The 20,174-nt window shown below is 43.9% G+C and overlaps 1 protein-coding gene across 1 annotated transcript; it reads left to right on the top strand.

The window, feature by feature from the left end:
- Positions 1 to 16,109: 16,109 nt before the first annotated feature.
- LOC138758925 (immunoglobulin lambda-1 light chain-like) lies at positions 16,110 to 19,437 on the top strand. The gene is made up of 3 exons (XM_069928545.1): positions 16,110 to 16,230; positions 16,335 to 16,691; positions 18,760 to 19,437. Exons 1-3 carry the CDS (start codon positions 16,185 to 16,187, stop codon positions 19,080 to 19,082), a joined length of 726 nt encoding a protein of 241 aa, XP_069784646.1. The 5' UTR covers positions 16,110 to 16,184; the 3' UTR covers positions 19,083 to 19,437.
- Positions 19,438 to 20,174: the final 737 nt, after the last annotated feature.

Raw genomic sequence — 20,174 nt, forward strand, 5'->3', positions numbered from 1 at the left:
GTGATTTCCCACTGGATCCTCAGAAGGGATGTCAGCAACCCTAGGGCCCCCATCCCCACAACTTCCCCTGGCTTTGGGAAATCCCAATTCCTCCAAGAGGGAGACCACTTGGTGCCCAATCTTTTTGCCCACAGGGGTTCAGCCTGTTGACCCATTAAACCAGTATTGCATGGCTCGCCAGCCAAGCAGCTGGCTTGCTGAACCCCCGACTAACCTTTGTCCAGGCATTTGCAAAGCTGATAATAGGCCCAGGTCAGGTGGGAAATGTAGGCCTCATTTCCAACTGCTCATGAAGTATTTTTGTAGTCAGTGCTAAATTCGTATGATTTATGTATGTACATGTAGTGAACATGATGTACTTACAAGTAACAGGACAGAATAAATGAACAAGAATGATTTATAAAAAGGGTCATGTCAAGAAATTTATTCAAAATGTATATAAGGCAATAGCATACTGTAATAAGGAGCAATAAATGCAATAGTACATTCATTTATTTTAATATTTTATTTAAAATTTTAAATCCCATCTAAAAATACACATATATATATAGACGTTTTGATATCAAATTACGTGAATATTTTCAACTCTCCCTCCCAGCTTACCTCCCGAACCCTCCCCCTTACTAAACTAATAATAATAAAAATAAGGAATAGATAAGAAAAGAATATATATATCTATATATAGATATATATAGATATATATAGATATATATATATATATATATATATATATATGTACATACATATGTATAAATAATATAGGAGCAAGTCAATCTAAAAATATAAATCTATCTATAAATTGATCTAAACTGTGGAGCACAGATTCACCTTGCAGGCCAGATATTGAGAGAACTTTAAATTTTTAAACCAACACTTTTCATAAACAGGCTCCATATTTTCAAAAATAAATGATAGTTTTTGCATAAATTATAAGAATTTTTTTTCAAGTGGAATAACTGAACGCAATTCTGCGGGCCGTCTCTCTAAGCCTAAACCTACATTAGGTTTCCATGTAGTAGCAATACATTTCTTTGAAACAGCTAAAGCAATTCGCATAAATTCTATTTGATACATAGTTAATCCCAATTACCCTAAACCTAACCCTAACCCTAACCCTAACCCTAACTCCTAAACTGTCTTCAATGCACCAAAACTGCGAATTCATAAATCAAGACTAAAATAGGGATCGGATTTGAATGTTAAAAAAGATGAAAATCAAATAAAAATTATATGTAAACAAAATTAATATTAGGTATAGGTTAGTAAAATATAAATTTATTCATCTATTATATCTAATACCCAAGAAGTTAATGAAATTTAATACGACATTATCAGATTTTTGTTTTAGATATAAGAAAGAAGTCGGCTCTTTTCTAAATTCCACTTGGTTTTGTCCAAAAGTATATACATTTTGTTCTGAAATTAGTACATTCATGTTTATTCTATATTCAGAAGTTCAGATCAGAAATGGTCACCACTCCTTCACATTCAGAAATGCTTTACAGTCTTTTCTCTGGGCAAATTCATCAATTACACCAGAAAAATTAAGCACTGATGATGTTCAAAATTGCTAATCCATTCAAACGTTCTTGCACTATTGTGAACCGAAAGTATGAATTAATTCGTTTGAGGGCACTGAAGCTCCTCTCATTAGGGGCCACTATTGTTGGCAATGACCCAAAAATGCCCAACGCTATGAGGACATTTTGGAAAACATTCCCCTATCTCAAGTTCAATATTTGACCATAAACTTTCCACAGTAACACAGCATCGAGGTTGAAATTCATATCACAAATTCTTTTAAGAAGCACCACATCACTCTGAATGTCAAAGTAATTTTCAGCATCCTTTTGAGTTGGGTACCCCCTGCAAGTAGCAGAACTATCTGGCACACCAATTTTGATTGACACATGCCATGCTTCTTCAAGTAGGATGTCTAGCAAGGAAGTCAGGAATTGATTCGGTGTTTTTGCAGCTTCTTGCAATTTGGCAAGTTTGCTGATGGCACCAAGATAGGTGGTAGAGTAGGAAGTGTTAAAGAAACAGAAAGGTTGCAGAGAGACTTGGACGGCTTAGGAGAATGGGTAAAGAAATGGCAGATGAAATACAATGTTGAGAAATGTACAGTTGTACATTTTGGAAGAAGAAATAAACAGGCAGATTATTATTTGGATGGGGAGAAAATTCAAAATTTGGACGTGCAAAGGGGCTTGGGGAACCTCGTGCTGGATAACTTTCAAGTTAATCACCAGATTGGATTGGCAGTAAAGAAAGCGATCGCTATGTTGGTATTCATTTCAAGAGGAACAGTAGGTAAGAATAAAGAGGTGTTGATGAGGCACTAGAGAGACCTACCTCATTTGGTTTACTTTGTAAAGTTTTGGACTCCTTATCTTAAAAGGGATGTAATGATGTTGGAGAGAGTACAGAGAAGATTTACCAGGTTGATTCCTGGAATTCAAGGGCTACCATATGAGGAACGTTTAGTGGCTCTTGGATTGAATTCATTAGGAGTATAGAAGAATGAGAGGGGATCTCAGTGAAACATTTTGAGTGCTGAAAGGATTAGACCGAGTAGATGTGAATAAAATATTTCCCTTGGTAAATCCAGAACAGCACAGTCTTAGAATTAGAAGGTACCAATTTAAAAAAAGAGATGAGGAGAAATTTCTCAAGACAGAGGGTCATGGATTTGTGGAATTTGTTGCCACATACAGCCATGGAGGTGCGATCATTGGGGGAGTTTAAGGGGGATATTGATAGTATCTAATTAGACAAAGTATCAAGTGAAATGGGGAAAAGGCTGGAACTCAGAACTAGATGTGAGAACAGTTGAGCTCAGGGGCATTTGCGGAGAAAACTTGATAGACCGAACATCATGTTCCTTGATCTTGTGAAATAGGTCGCCAGTCACAAAGATTGCTTTGTTGTAATATACCAGCTCATTATATCTGGAAAGTTCCTGGAGACCCAAAAGGGTTGTGGATTTGGATCATTGGGATACTTAGAGAGGAATTAGACATTTTTTCATTGCCAACTATACTTAAAACTTTGGACATTAGCACCAATCACAGTGTGACACAACTGGTCACAGGCCTCCAATCTTAAAAACAACCCTCCATTGCTACCATCTGCCTCACATGCAGGACCTTGTCAAAGGCATTGCTAACATCCTTGTACAAAATGAATGCTGCCCAGTCCTCACTGATCCTCTTGGCAACCTCGTCAAGGAACCCATTCAAATTAGTGAGATGCAACTATCCATGCGCAAAGACATGACTCTCACATATCCTTGCCTGTTCAAATTCAATGATGTTCTGACTCTGAGTCCGCTCCAGTACACTTTTCCACTGCTGATGCGAAGCTTCCTGGTCTGAAGCTCCGTGGGTTTTCCTTGCAGCTCTTTGTGAATGGAGGCACAATATAAACCATGCTCAAATCTACCAATACTTCACCCTTGGCTAGCAAAGGTACACAAATCTTTACTAGAGCCTCAATATTCTCCGACCTTGCTTCCCACAATGTTCCACCATGTATTTAGTATTGCAGGTTAACTTTCATTTGAAACTTTCTGTGCAGTGATGCAATCACAAAGCTGATTCCGCAGTCTGCCTTGATTATCGAGACAATTCGCCGCCTCCCCCACCCCAACCCCGAGATCTTCCCTGTCATAGGAGTGAGTCTTTTAGGCAATTTAGTGCACCCCACATGACTTCAAGAAACAGCTGAGATTACTGGGTACAGCAGAGTCTCTGGGACCAGATCACATCCCAGCTGTAGCACAGAACCAGCTAGGCCTTGAATCGATCCATTCCAACTCAATCCACCTAACAATGTGGGAAGTTGCTTGGGTTTATTCTGTTCAACAAATATAGGAGAAATTCAATGCAATGAATAACGGGCCAATCAGTCAACTTTCAACCATCAAAGGTGGAAGGGTCTCTACAAATGTATCAAAGGGGACTAATGCAACAATATTGCAATAATTAATGCCTTACTTGTATTTCTGCAAGAACATCAATATAAAGATATAGAAATGTGGACAAGGCATGAACCTAGTTGCACTCAAGAACTAGTTGGGACCCCAGCATGCTGTTCCAATTCAGCTTTAACTCTGGCATTTGGCTGGCATTATAGAATCATTGCTCAGGTATGTCCTATTCACAAAAAATATGGAAATATTAATTCCAGTTCATTCCCATTTAATCATCAGTAAAGTCACACGTCCTAAATAACTAATGTCCAGCTTGTATTTCCCTGGAGATTACCTGCTTCCGACCTTATCCAAACCTTGGTCACAACACGGATCAAATAGTTGTATTTAAGACCAATCCAAAGAATCAGAACTCAATTATATGATGACCAGACACTGAATTGATGTCCAATTACGCATCTCCTTCATTTTAGTAGAAAGCAAACCAAGTTTTGCCAATGTAATGAAGGTGATCTCAATGTGTCCCATTTATATCATGGTGGGGGTGGCTGATGGACATTCCCTCCTGCAGAACTCAGTGAATAAATCAGTTGGGAGATGTTCTTCCACCATGGCTAAACTTCTGAAACAATTGTTGTCCTTTAAACTTCAGGGAGCCCTGAAGATGATATCCCTTTACATAGAACAATGTTGTACAGCACAGACCCTTCAACCCATAGTGTTTTGGTGACCTATATAAATCACAACTATCTAATATTTCTCCACCTTACATGCATAACACTCCATTTTGCTGATATCCATGTCCTTTTCCAAGAGTCTTTAAACAGTCAAGTGACTGATAGATACAAGACTCACATCTTAGTAACAACAGAATCTCTGATATTTGGGTAATGAGGTATAAAAAGCAGATCTGAGCGTCTTGTCTGAGTTCAGGACAGTCCCCCTCCTTAAAATAGCAGCTTGTTTCCTGCTGGCACCGCAGATGTTTGCTATTTTCACACGTAGGCAGAAGATAAGTTGAACAATTTTAGAATTACAATTTAAAATGGTTGCTTGTCCCACAGCTCAATAATGTCCACTATATCATGGAGTTTCTTCTCACTGGATCAGGTCAGAATCCCCCTCCATTTACAATTTAGTCCAGCTTGATGAAGCTGATCAGAAGTTTTGTAAACTGAGTGAAGCAGCAACAACTCTCTGCAGACTTGCCCGTAGCCATCCACATTCTGTTTTCAATTGAGTGAAGTTGGCTTCCAAAGTCCTCGTTTTATTTGAAATTTAACTCTCCAGATAAATGTTAGAGACTAACAGAGGACTGGTCATTCACATTCTGATGTACATTGATAACCAGGTGGAATCTTATAGTCGGATGGCATTGGGACCTCAGCACAATCTATAATGTTGTCTCCACAGAGGGTAACAGGTTGATTCAAGTTAAAAACACTGGGACTAAACACTCAGTAATGTTGCATAAACTGAAGGATTCACTTCCATTTTGCATTCTCTACATCTTAAAATTCTGCAGCGAGGATTTTGGTGAAAGGAAAATGTTTTAATCAATTTCTTATGTGAACAACAGTTGATGAAGCGACTTAACTTGTGCATCAAAGTCCTTTGGTTTAGATTCTCTACAGATGAGAGATTCACAGGGGAAGATGATTGGATCTGACTCCAATATAACAGTTGATTATTGGAATTGGGTCCTGACATTTTAACTTAGTGACTGGACAGAGCAGAATCAATGCTGGAAATTGAAAAATATACACAAATATTTACTTTACCAATGCTCTAAAATACTGAAGATTTTTCACTGAAAGACAGTTGCCAGCAATGGAGTTACTGTCTCAGCATCACATTTCCACATTAAAGGGTAACAGAATGGTTAGCTCACTGACAGAGGCCATTCTGTCCATTGCTTCCGTACCAGCCTAATGTCCCTCACCAGGTCATCAGCAATTAAGAGCACCTCAGTATCAGTCCCCTCTCCTCTTTCCCACAGTCATGAATCTCCCTGCATTATTACAGTGCACTCCCATCCATCACCACTCACTGTGTAAGGAGGGTTTCCTTCATGTTACTTTGCCCATTCTCTTTTGTTCCATGTCCCCTTGTTCTTGAACCTCCTCCAATGAAACTATTGCTCTCTTCGTACTCTATCTGGTCACTCTATTATTTTAAATCCAACTATTACAACTTCTTGCAAAGTCCTCCTTTCTGAGAAGAACAATGGCTGTTTCTCCTGTCCATTAACACCAACAAGTAAATTCAATTTCCAGATATTAATTTCCCTGTTGCATCTCTCAGACTGCTATAAGTAATAGAGATCCTGGATTTAGTCTCAAGGACAATGAAGGTCCATCCAGATATTTTTATATCAGGATAGTGTGTGACCTTGAAGAAGTCTGAAAAAGTAACAACAGACTTATTTTCTAATTGTAAATCTCTGCAGTCACTGTACCCTGATGGTGAAGAAATTGCACATTCAGGGTGGTGGATAAGGTGCCTGTGCCTGCATGATATTGCCCACTGTTGTTCGGGTGTTCTCATGCAGACAAGATGAGAGTATTCCATCATGTACTTGACATCGTGCATGGAAATGCGGGAAAGGCTTTGTGTTATCAGGAGGTGAGTCATTCCCCTCAACACCGACAGCCTTTGATTTTCTTTCTTTCCTGCAGCATTCTTACTTCTGGTCCAGTTAAATTTATGGTCATTGATGATTTCCAGAAGATTGGCAGAGGGTGGCTAAATGATGTGATGGGAGTGAATGAAAAAGGTCGGTGGTTTGTCACACGTTCACTGGTCTTCATCCTTGTCTGGCGTGTCTTTAATCTGTCATTTATTAGCCTATGTGGATGTTGTTATGTCGTATGGGTTTTGATCAAGGGTTATGATCAATGAATAACTCCACTTCTGATCTTCTGATGGAAAAAAGGGTCTTGATGAATGAGGTGAAGATGCTTGGTGTTGTAACCATGGCCAGTAATGTTAAATGAGGAACCGAACTCTCACTCTTGGTTACCCAGAGTAATGAAATGACAGACATAGAGGTTTGCCAAAACACTAGGCTCTTTACTTCGATTCTCAAGACATAGACAATTTAAGCAAAAGTCACAAGGCAATCTCATGAATCCTTCAGTTAATAGATGGCTCTGATGGCAACACCCACTCCTGGTGACTGTGAGTCAAGCTGATTAGGACTCCCTAGCACTTGGTGTGAGGGCTCTGCCAAAAGGAACATTTGTAGTTGTGTTCTGGGACCTGCAACAACCACAACATTCTTCAAGTGAGGGATGATTCAACCCATTGGTATGTTCTCGCTTGCAACCAGTTCGCTCTAGTGTTGCCAGGACTCCTTGGTGTTCCACTTGCTGCCACTCTCATCCTATCGTTAGAATTCAAATCTTTGGTTTTGAACCAAAACTGTAATCAGTCATTGAAATCTGGGTCTGAGAGCCCAATAACCTGTTTTCCAGCCCACTCAGTTCATACTGACCACAGCGCTAATCCCACATTTAGCCTTGTGAAAAATTCATCTTCTCCATTTGCTTCTGAAATGTTGTGAAATTACTTCCCTCCACATCTCCTCAGGCAGTACCTTCCAGATTCCACTCATTCATTTAGACCACTTATCGTCACCTCTAAACCTCTCATCTCACCTCTCATCTTCCAGCCCTACCTTCTTGTTTCAGCCTTCCCCTCCCCCCCCCACCATATATAAGAGCTATATTCTTCATTATTTTAAAAAATTATCTTATCGATCATCAGCTTCCTCTACTCCAGGTAAACAGCCCCAACCTGTCTAACAACTTTTTATTTTTGAAATCTTCCAATCCAGGCAACATCTGGTGAATCTCTCAAAAGCAATGAATAGGGCCCCATCTAACAGTGGACATGATCTTCCAGACATGGCCAGACCAAAGAATGACAAAGTTGTGGTGTGATATCTTTACTCTGTGCCATGTGTAATAAAGGAGGGTGTTCCAAATGACTTATTCTCCAAACATCCGACTTTGCTACCATTTATTGGCATTATTAGATTGGTCTCCTGTCAATTGGAGGAGCAACACCTAACTCCTGTCTCGGCCCTCTCCAGCCAGATGGCATTAACATCAAATTCTCTGGTTTCTGCTAGCCTACTCCCTGCTCTTCCACACTCATTTCCATGACTGTCTTCTTTCATCCAGCTCTCTATACCCTTCTCTCTCCATTTACAGACCCATTCACCCCTCCCTTTGTTTGCTGGTGTGGCCTCCCTCCATTCATCTGTAACACCCTTGCCATAGAGTGTGCTCGTTTTCTGGCCCACAACCTAGCACTTTTGTTTGGGCACCTGACAACATTTTGCCCACATTTTCAAAAGGGCTCAAGCTCAGAACATTGATTATGTACCTTTATCTTTGCTGAATAAAGGACACTGTTTGACTTGCTGCGTTTCTCCAGCATTGTGCTTTTACTTCAACCATGGTGTCTGCAGATTTTGCTTCAGTCTGCTGCAAAATTCTGTGAAATCTCTTTCAGAGATGCCAGCTCTGAAGAAGTATTCATTTGCTCTCTGAAGGGAGGTCTGTGTGATTTTTCTCACTGATCCCCATCTTAATCCCTGCTGTTCTCAAGCTCTATGGCCAGAGTCACTTCCACAGCCATGTTTCCCTCCACTCTACTTGCCTCTGCCTCCATCTTGTACCTCGTGTCTTCCAGCTCCAGTTCAAGACCTCCCAGTTTGGGTGCAGTAAGGATCTGAAGGAGCTACAGGGCATTGTTTGCTGCACTCTTGGCTTTACTCAATATATTCTAAGCACCACACTTGGCTTGATGCAAAATTCCATTAGCTTTCTTCCATTGGATTTCTGAATGAAAATTGAAGGCCAGAATGAACCTCACTTTTCTCTACTTTCTGCACTAATTTTTATAAATGTTAATTTATAGCAATTTTGCACCTGTAATGATACTGCAAAACAACAAATTTTGTGACATGATCCTGACAATAAATTCTAAGTCTGACCCTGATTCTGCTTCAGGGCCTTTCTTTGCCCTCTTCATTTCTACTTTACATTCGTTCTGTGTGTTGCACTGTTAGCACTCATCAAGTGAGGCTCCAATTTCAGTTACATATAAGCTTCCTTGATATATGCTTCTCTAACGAATGGCAAGGTAACTTTCACATTTGCAGGAGCACATTGTCCCTGAGCCTCACCCCATCAGTTTTGAATGACTCTCACTGGTTGAATAGTTCTCCTCGATGTCACTTCAGCGCTGATCATCTTTATCCCTTTCTATAATTCCCTTGAAACTGACAGAAGTGTAATCACAATTCCCATTATAAACCCCCCAATGACACATCCACAACTTGCTGACCTTCATTTCAAAGATGTACTGGTTCCAAATCGATAAGATCTGCTGGGAATATCGACGTGCACTTGAAGCATCTCTTCTGGATGTACATTACAATTATGACCCCATCTCCTTCACTCACTGTCAGACAATCCCAGTTCATATTTAGAATATTAAAATCTCCCATTTTAAACCATTCTCTCATAAGTCTACATATTTGGTCCTCTATTGCCCGCTGACTGCTCTGGATCTCAGGAGTCAGGTCACAGAGCTAAAGAGTGATACAGTACAGAAAAATGCCTCTGCCCCCATCTTGTACATCGTGTCTTCCAGCTCCAGTTCAAGACCTCCCAGTTTGGGTGCAGTAAGGATCTGAAGGAGCTACAGGGCATTGTTTGCTGCTCTCTTGGCTTTACTCAATATATTCTAAGCACCACACTTGGCTTGATGCAAAATTCCATCAGATTTCTTCCATTGGATTTCTGAATGAAAATTGAAGGCCAGAATACAATATCCAGCCAACTACTTTGCTATCTACACTGCTCTAACCACCCTGCATTTGGTCTGTATATTTCTCTGCCCTGGCCACATAAGTATTGGCTGTAATGTCTCTTCAATATCGTGATTGTATCTCACATCAACATCTTCTGGCAGTGAATTCCAGATATTAAACAACCTCTGTGTCAAAAAAGTTTCACTCAGACCCTTTTAAATTTTCTCCTTTCATTTTTTTTATCCTCTATTCTCTTGTTTTTGTAATTAATGCAGGGAAAAGATATTCTGACAATCTATTCTCTCCATGCCCTGTATAATGTTATAATTCTTTATGTATATAGGTTCTCATTGAATGTAAAATCTGGACATCAGTGTGCAGTTTATTGCTCCATCAGTGTCACTTGACAACAGTGCTGATGACCCTTCCACCTTTGCCGATGATTAAGTGATGACTGATCAGGTAGTAATGAGCCGAATTGGGTTTGTCCTACTTTTGGTGAACAGAACACACCTGGCCTGCTTCCACCAATGTCAACAGACAGAAATGTTATTACTGTCTGGGAACAGCTAGGGTAAATGCTAGGTCAGTTGTTCCTGAATGTAACACCCTATCGCACACATGTCAAACTCTGGCCCGCGGGCCCGCAATATAATTATATTTGGCCCGCAAGATCATATCAAAAATGTATTAGAGGTGGCCCACTGGCCGCCGTGCCAGTATAGCGCATGCACAGTAACCGCTGTGTCCCAGGGTGAGAGAGAAAGAGAAAAATCCTGGTCCTTGAAAAGTAGAGGTGGGTGGTTTTATAAACACGCTGTCATGTCCCCCCGCCCACCCCCCCCCCCCACCGCAGCGCAGCTTGGCTGGTGTCAGGGGAAGCCAAGGCCGCTTCCCAGTGCCCAGAACCCCAGTGGCACAGCGTTTCTTCGAGCTGCAGATGGAGTCGGGACGCCGGAGGGAAGCTTGGGGCTCCCCGCCAGGCGATGGGGGCACCGACCGCCGGCCGCCCTGCGCCTTCCCTCCAGACCAGCGGCAGGTGCCCGGAGTACACGTGGAGAGCGAGGCTGGTTGGGCAGGTAGGGTGGAACCCCCCCGCCAATCTCGGGAGTGGCATGGGCTGGATCGGGATTAGCCGCGCTCACCTGCTCCTCAACCACTGACCGGGATCCCAGCGCGGTCCTGAGCGTGGAGACTGCCCTGGAAAGGTCCTGGGACACCGGCATGGAAAGAAGAGCAGTGTCCGTAGAACATTACAGATCAGAAACAGGCCCTTCGGCCCTTTGACTCTACCTCGTGAAAACCCAACACTGGAGAAACTCAGCGGGTTAAACCGTATCCTTTATCCAGCAGAGAGGTACCTGACAATGTTTGGCCCTTGATCCCTCTCATCAATGTATGAGCGAAAGTCTGTGGTTCTCATAAAAACACCAGAAGGGAGAAACTCAGCGGGTCAAAGGGGGGTCCGAGAGAAACTCAGCAGGACAAGGGGGAGGGGTCCGGGAGAAACTCAGAAGGTCAAGGGAGGGGGTCCGGGAGAAACTCAGCAGGTCAAGGGGAGGGGGTCCAGGAGAAACTCAGCAGGTCAAGGGAGGTCTGGGAGAAACTCAACTGTTCAAGGTGGGTCAGGGAGAAACTCAGCAGGTCAAGGGGTGTCCAGCAGAAACTCAGCGGGGGCCTGACCTCACCAGGACCGTTGCCCACTCCCCCTCCCTGCCGCAGGCCGACCTGCGACTCACGGTGACGGGACCGCTGATCCGCCGAGATGCTGCCCTGCAGCGAGAGCCGATGCCCCCGCACTGTCGTTGTCCAACCCGATCGCCCGCAAACCCCGCCCTCCCGCACACAGGCCTGAGTAAGTATTATGAACTTTAATCTCAGGATAAAACGATCTTCCAATTGTTTCATGTCACAGTGATAAATATATTCCTGGTTAAAAATGGTCCTGCACCTGGATACAAGCTCATTAGGCATAAAACTTGAAAAGTGTGTAAATCAAAGGATATCTGTACCAATGGAAAAAGTGCATGGCAAATAACCCTGCTAGAGTTCATGCCCACAATCAGTCACCCATTTGATTGTTTCAGGAATCATGTTATTCTCCCACATTCTCAATAGCCCTCAGATTTTACTATTCAACAGCACACTAGCAACATTTGACAAATCCTCTAGAGAGCAATGTTATTTATTGAATATTTTATTTCTCATTTGTTAATGCTTCTGGAAAGAGTTTATCCAAAACTATTATTAAACATTTATTTTAATAAGTAAAAGTTTAACATTACATATGTTGAAAGAAGAGAAAACATGTAGATGTTGTTGAAAATTTTCAATAAATATTTAGTTCGGCCCTCAACTTAGTCCAAGTTTTTAATTTTGGCCCTCCGTGAATTTGAGTTTGACACCCCTGCCCTATCGTTTAAATTGACTGAAGACCAGGTTCTGCGATGGAAGAGACCTTGGGTGGAAAGTGAGCTGATCAGCCACTCGTCACTTCTGATTGGACATTGCTGTGAATGTTTCAACCTTGTCTTTAGCACTTACATACAAAACCCCACCATTTTGCAGCAAGGGGATGTGTTTTGAACCTCCTTCTTCAGTCAACTGTTTAATAGTCCACCACCATTCAAAAGAGATACATCTAAAACAAAAGGCCATAGCGGGAGAAAATTAATGGTCAATGGTCAGAAACAATCCTCAAGACAGAGTACAGAGAAGATATAGGCAATCTAAGGAGGATAGGAGTGGAAGGATTGGGCAGGGGATCGATTCTGTTATTTAATGCCCCAGGACATCCTCACCCACTGTGCTATAATTTTGATAATCTGGACTTGAAGATGGCCACTGACACTGATGGACGCAAAGTCCCCCAATTGTGATAGAGGAGTATCCTAATTTACTGTTATAGGGGAAGTCTCATAAGGGTCCTCCTCAACCACTTTATTTTGTGATCATAGAGCTGCTCACCAAATCACAATGATAGCTGTCCATCCAGAGGCAAAGAAGACATGATCTCCTGTGCAACAACTCCAAGGAAAATTTAGAAAGCAGCACCAGTCACCATATATGGCCTTTCTCAATCTCACCAAACCTTTTGACCTCATCAATAAGGAGGGGCTATGGAACACCATCCACAAAAATGGCTTGCATTGAAATTCTTCACCATCTTACATTTGCTCCACAAAATATCCACAACAGGATCTTTCTTTGTAAAAATCCATGTGAAATAAAAAGTTGAATTCTTGCCCCAAATTTTACCAATCTTTCTTGCAGCAATGATGCATTTAATCTCCAACAACCTTCATGGAAATTAAAATACAGAATGAACCTCTCTTTTCTCTACTTTTTGCACTAACTTTTTAAAATGTTAATTTATAGCAATTTTGCACCTGTAATGATACTGCAAAACAACAAATTTTGTGACATGATTGTGACAATAAATTCTAAATCTGACCCTGATTCTGCTTCAGTGCCTTTCTTTGCCCTCTTCATTTCTACTTTACATTCGGTCTGTGTGGTGCACTGTTAGCACTCATCAAGTGAGGCTCCAATTTCAGTTACATACAAGCTTCCTTTATATATGCTTCTCTAACGAATGGCAAGGTAACTTTCTCATTTTCAGGAGCACATTGTCCCTGAGCCTCACCCCATCAGTTTTGAATGATTCTCACTGGTTGAATATTTCTGCTCGATGTCACTCTTTCACGGGCAATGGTTCAGTCTTCTATCATTGCAAATCGATCTTCCAACTTCAGCACTGATCATCTTTATCCCTTTCTATAATTCCATTGAAATAATCCCGTCAGCTAAGGGAAAACTATTACGACGACCACAGCTCTCCAGAACAAACTCAAACAAATCTCAGTATTCAATCTCCTTTGCAGATTTTGCTGGTATTTACAATTACTCAGTGGATGCCTCAACGTCATGACTGATGCTTTCATTCAGGAATTTGAACCTTGTAGTCAACATACATGAGATAATAATCCTCTATCCACCTTCCAATCCTCAAAACAAGACCTCTTTCTACATTTGTGCAACAATGTGTCAGTGAACGCACGTACCAATGATAAAGTGACCACTGCCTTTGATGTGCCAGCATAAATTTTGTTTGAAAGAGTATTGGAAGAGCAAGGCATCAACCATGGCATGAAGCTCATGGCCCATCAGACACCAATGTTCCTTGCTTACTATCTGCACATGAGACCTGACCAACTAACACCAGGTATCACTGGGCACAGCACAAAAACCATCATCATTTCCACAAAATACACCCGTCTTCCCAGTCTTTATTGAATGGAGTCCCAAAGGTCAAAATAGATCATATAAAAAAAAAGTACTTCATTACACCTGCAGTTCAGTGACAATGTTCTTATTTTCTTCTCTGTTTATACACATGCATTTCAAAACTAGTTTCATGCTTAATTTGGTCTTGATAGAAAGATATATTTCTTGTTCTGGAACCACATAGCTCTTCTACCACATTTGCTCATTTGCTGTGTGACCTTCCTGTTATCATTTCTCAACAAACTGGCTGAAGCCTCTCATCATGCAGCAGTGAGACTTCCTGTGAGGATTCTAGCCCAAGCTCTGTTGAGGTGCTGGCATTGGGCTGACTGCATCTCTCCCTGATCTGGTCCCCATCCCCAACTGATCTACCTCCTTTGCTCATGCATCAAACAAATATAAGTTTCCATGATCTTCCCTTTCTCCAAACCCTCTGGAGTGAAGCAGGGAAGTAATGCAGGGATGACCATGGCAGTGTTCAAGGCATTTCACAATAAACACATTAATAAGTAGGGAATAACATGATATGTATCTTGTAATGCAGCAGAATTTGAGTTTAATTTGTGGATCCTGTATGCCACATGTATCATGACCAGAAGGGCCCATTCCTGTGTTGCACCATGTTCTATGTTTTCTATACCATCACTGATCTTCCATTTTAATCTCCTCACTACCTTCATGAATTCTGGCAGTTTGGAAATATGCAGTCCAGAAACAAGCCCATTGGCCCATTGGGTTCAACAAGAACATACTTACACAAACCCTCAATAAATCTCATTTCATTTTCACCTCATTCCTTCAACTTCCTGCACATCCCACTGATCATCCTTGGACTGGGAATAACTTGGAGCAGTGAATCCTGGGATGTGGGAGCAAACTGGAGCAGCTGAAGGAAATGCACACAGTCACAGGGAGAATTTGTAAACTCAGTGCAAACATCACTGTATTTTAAGGTTTGATTCTGGGTCACTGTAACGGTGAGCTAGTGTCTCCATCAGCTGTGTCACTGCACCACCTCGGACCTTGTTACCTTTCTACCTATGTGGTTGATACTGATATTCCAAGAGCATTACCCCAGACGCTGCTATTCCAGGCAACCCGAGAATATGGCTGTCATTGGCAAGGAAATGGGTGAGCTCATTCTATTGGTGGTTGTAAATCACTCCTCGTATAGAAGGTCAGGGCATGGGGTGGGAATGGAAACATTGGGTAAAGATGGGAGGTTTCCCCATGCAATGGGAGAATAACATTTTCCAATATTTCCTGTAGTTCCACGATTCACACAATGAGACCAGATGTCTTCCTCACATTTCGTTTGAATTGAACTCCTCAAAGAAGCTCTGCCAGCTCCGTGGTTGGAGCACTGTCTTGTAAATCAGGGGTTGTGAATTCCTCGCTGGGGCCTCATTTTTGTGATGTAGCAACTCTCCATCTTTCTTACAGTAGAGAAAGTTAAAGAATTTCATGTGTGTCACATTCTAAATGTAGTATGATATGACAATAATGGAACTTGTTCTTTTAATCTTTACAATTGTGTTTGAGCCCAATGTCTGAATTATTCATGTGGGAAGGGTCATTGGTCATGGTCACAGACTGCGTAAAGACAGGATGTTTCACCCCCAAACGGTTAATGAAAATCCCAGAGATTGCCACAACCCCACAAGTCACTCTTACTGAAATCATATTTCATTCCCCTCTTCAGACTGAATTGAAATCTTCCACTCACAGTATCAGTATGGGTTTGCACCAAGTATCTGAACTATTCACATAGGAAGCCGGCAATGCCCCACCTTATTATCACTGGAGGTGTGAGGGGCATCTCTGGGTGAGGGATGGAGAGCGGTATTCAGCGGAATCAGCGAAATGCAGGGAGAAAGTGGGAAATTTCAGACAATGAACCTTGTTTCCCCACATCTGTCGGATGTTGACCGTGTCACCGCCTCCAGCGGACGGCAACTGACGGCGAATGGGAGGGTTTCAGGTCCTTCCTCTGGTTGGTCAGTGTGACTTGCTCCGATTTGCATGGATTTCCTTCCCGGTGCCAATGTCTCTATAAGTGGGTTCCATCCGCAGCGTCGCCACAGTCTGTCCCAGACACAGCGGTGAAGGGAGGCAGGAAGGTGACGGGCAGCAACGATGCGGACGCTGTGTTTTCTCTGGTCTCTGGCGCTGTGGCTGGGCTGTAAGTACAGGCGGCAACTCTGCCCCGCCAGCGGTTTCTGATGTGGGCTCTCGGGCTCGCAGTAAAGAGTCACTGATTAATGTGGAATTGCTGCTCTTTTTCAGCTGGAAACTCGCAGACTCTGTCTCAACCTCCGAGCGTGTCCGTGAATGCGGGATCCAGCGCCACGCTGGAATGTAACATCGGGACGAAGGACGGCTATGCTGTTGGCTTCTACAAACAGACTCCGGGAACACATCCGCAGTTGGTCCTCTATCACTATCACTCCTGGAGTTCCCCGAGCTACGGACCCGGATTCAACAGCAACCGTTTCACAGCGAATCGCAACAGCGCGGCCACCGTTTACCGGTTGATCATCAACCAGGTGGAGGTGAATGACGCCGCCGTCTATTACTGCGGGAAGTGGTTTTCGACGAGCAATACTTTTGTGTTCGGCCCAGGGACCAAACTCTTCGTTACAGGTAAGTGTCCGGCAACATCCTCCTGCCATGACCGACGGCTCTACTCCAGACCCAGGTCAATGAATCAGTTCTAGGTTGTCACCTCCTGAAAATGTTGATTTACAAACGGATCCTATTCCGTGTCCAGCGCCAGTTCGACTCCATGGGGTTTGGTGAATTGTCACCGACATTTAATGACAACTTTTCGTGGACAGTTGAGATTTTCTAATAACCCTTAAATGGACCCGTTCTGCTAATTAATGCTCTTTCTGGGGTCCTTTTGTCCTATCCCTGAGAAGTCATTCATATTGTCGAACAGTGCGGCACCAAAACAGGCGCCAAATGAAACAGAATCTGCACTCGATCCGTGTCGTCCCTCCATTCCTGGCCTTTTGTGTCTCTCTGAACCCCCCGCCCCCTTTAGCATTCGCGATGTATCTGTTTCTCACCATCCCGGGCCCCGCGTTCCAGACACCTGCCACCCTGTAAATATAAACTTGCCCAGTACAACTCCTCAAATAGCCACCCCTCACTTTAAATAGATGTCCTCTTATTTTACCCAGGGAAAGAGATCCCATTAACCAACCTCCCTGTACCTCTCCGTTTTATCTCGCAAGCAGAAGAGAGCAAAAGAAAGGCAACTTTGTCCCATCTCTCGTCGCTCAGAATTTCTAATTCAGGCTGGATCTTGGGAAATATTTTCTGCCCCCTCTTCCAACACACCCACATCCTGCCTGTGCGAGGAAAATTGCACACAGTCCTCCCCAAAGCGGGAAACATGACTTCCCCACACCTCTCGACCGATGAAGGCAGCCTGCCACATGTCCTCGCCGCCACCCGATCCACCTGCAGGGCCACTTTCAGCCAACTGTGAATTGCACCCTCACATCCTTCTGGACATCCTCGCGGTTAAAAGCCCCGTCATTGACTGTATACGTTTGACCCTCCAATGTGCCAAATCTCCCAGCTGTTTGGATTAAACTGGATCTGCCATTTCTCCGCCCGCATCTGTAACTCGTGCGTCCTGTTCCATCATTGAGTTGAACTCTCAGCAACTCGGAATCTACCCATCATCCTCAAACCTCCCTCTATCGTTATAGAGAGGCACACTGCAGGTTTGAATGAGTTCCCGTGGATTCTTTCCCGTTAGTTTGTCGGCTTTCCTGCTGGTTCGGTTCAAGTGTGTGCACGCGGTGACGCTTTTCTAAAGTGTCCGAAAGACCATGTCGATTGAAGACTGGCCACGGTCAGCAACACAGATGAAGGATGCGCTTTCAGTTGTTGCGCTGGGTCCCTCCAGCGAAACCTCCCTCAGACTTGCAGCGAATCTCCAGTCGTCGCAGTGACGATGGGAGTCTGCTGCAGGTTCCCACCCAATAAAAATGTCTCTCCTTCCCCTGTATTTCTCTCCTCCTGCCATCTATTCCATTGGGATCTCCTTCTTTCGTCCACTCAGCGATTCACGTCGCTGCACCATTTGAGGCCGTAGGTCGGGCTGTGGGGAGAATCCCGCATCCTCTGGTCCCACAGTGAGTGCGACTTGAATCCCGAGACGTGATCACATGGCGACCGTGAAGCTCAGGACCGCGCATCTGGCGTCGTCGCCCACCGGGCAGGTCGGGGGGAGGGAGGGGGAGAGGGGTTGATTCGCGCTCTCACCTTGGGTGGCTCAGTGGGGGCACTAGTGAAGGGTGGGGCGAGCGAAGGGCCGCTTCCGACCACTGGTTGATGCTCTGAAGTTGGATAATGGTTCCTTTCCGTCACTGACCAGAGGTGCTGAGGCCACGTGAAGCGACCCTGAGGAAGTCTCCTGCTGTTTATGTGAGACAGGTCGGGATGGGCCCTGGGAGGTGGCAGCGCAGTGACCCAGAGGGTTGTTTTGTGAACCAGGGAGTCACTAAAAGAATCAGAAAACAAAACGTTCAATGATAACTTGCAAACGGACTCGTCCATGGACCCTTCCCGGCCCATCGGTGAGACCCTGGGCCCCACTCTAGGAAGCTGGAACCTTTCACTCGCGCTTGTGCCAAATTCTAAAATTAGCCGAGTTCTTCCGTGACCTGAAATGTTTCTCTTGTTCCCATTTCAGCGGAGAATCTCCCCGAACCTTCAGTGAAACTGCTCGGGCCGTCATCCGAGGAGATCTCCGCTCAAGGAGCGGGCACCTTGGTTTGCCTGGTCAGTAAACTGTCGCTGGGCTTCCCCGCCGTCAGCTGGACCGTGGACGGGAGTCCGGCGAGGACGGGGGTGGAAACCAGCCCGGCGATGCGGAACAAGGACAACACCTTCAGTCTCAGCAGCTACCTGAAGGTGCCCGGCACAGACTGGAGCAGTGGCAAGGTGTACTCCTGCACGGTTCAACAAGGAGCTGCCTCGGCAACGTCCGCTACAGTCGCACAATCCAGCTGCTGAACAGAGCGCGGCCTCGGGCGCCTTCGCTCCCTGATGAACGGGAGATTACTGCCTTGTATCTTTCAGCCGCTCCCCGCTCTGCGCGCTCGCTCTTCACTGTATTCTCTGCTTCTGTTTCACCTCCTGTGGTTTACACTGTGTGAGATGAGTATTTGTTCCCGAAGTTGCTCCCCTCGAGGGGCTGCACGGGATGAAAGTGACCAGCCACTTGGTTCAATGAGACATTCCAGTTGGTGAACGGTTTCCTCTTGCACCATGGGTGAATTTAACATCATAAATGAATGATTTTATAATTGGTTATTAGCGTCAGACCGAGAGACTGTAACGGTCCCAATAAAGAGGCGCAGTGCAGGAATGGTTTCCGTGTGTGGCTCTCGTTACCTTGTGCACTCTTGGCTCTTCCGTGCGGTGACCGGGTGGGACGTGAGAGGAGACTCGTCTCCCTGCTCGGGTTGGAGTCCTGGTTCCGTGAAGTGAGAGGAGATTGCTCTTTTCCAGCAGTCTCGGGCATGGAAAATCAGGAAGGAACGTGCGCCAGTTCGGTTGTTGAGAGACTGGAATCCATCGGGGACAAGGATGTGGGTTGGTAGGATCGCAATGACGATGAAATTCCATCCAAACACTTGGGGCTGGTGAGGAATAATAAATACAACAGTTGCTGGAAATATTCAGGTGGTCAGGCAGCATCCGGGGTGAGAGGGAAAAGAGGTTTAACATTGTGGGCCAAGAACGTTTCACCAGAACTGACCAATTCTGACACAAACTGACCCAGCAGCAATGAAAATTCACCAAGAAAACGGTTACTTAAACAAAAGTTACTTTTCATTTTCTTGAAACATAAAAACAGGATCAAACTTTAACGTAACCTCACTTAACTCCCTTCTAATTCGCACATGTGTATTTAATGTTCAGGAAAGTTCTTTGAATCACAGTCCAATCTCACTTCTCACTCCTCCACTGTTCACTGGTATCAGGCAATTCTTATACTGTGCAAAGAATTTAACAGTTATGAATTTTCGCCAAGCTCCTGTGCCTAAATGGAATTGGTTACCACTCAGGAAGGCTCTTGTTAGTTTCAGAGAGATTTGTTGC

This window comes from Narcine bancroftii, chromosome 3 (assembly GCF_036971445.1).
Source record: "Narcine bancroftii isolate sNarBan1 chromosome 3, sNarBan1.hap1, whole genome shotgun sequence".
Classification (NCBI taxonomy): domain Eukaryota; kingdom Metazoa; phylum Chordata; class Chondrichthyes; order Torpediniformes; family Narcinidae; genus Narcine; species Narcine bancroftii.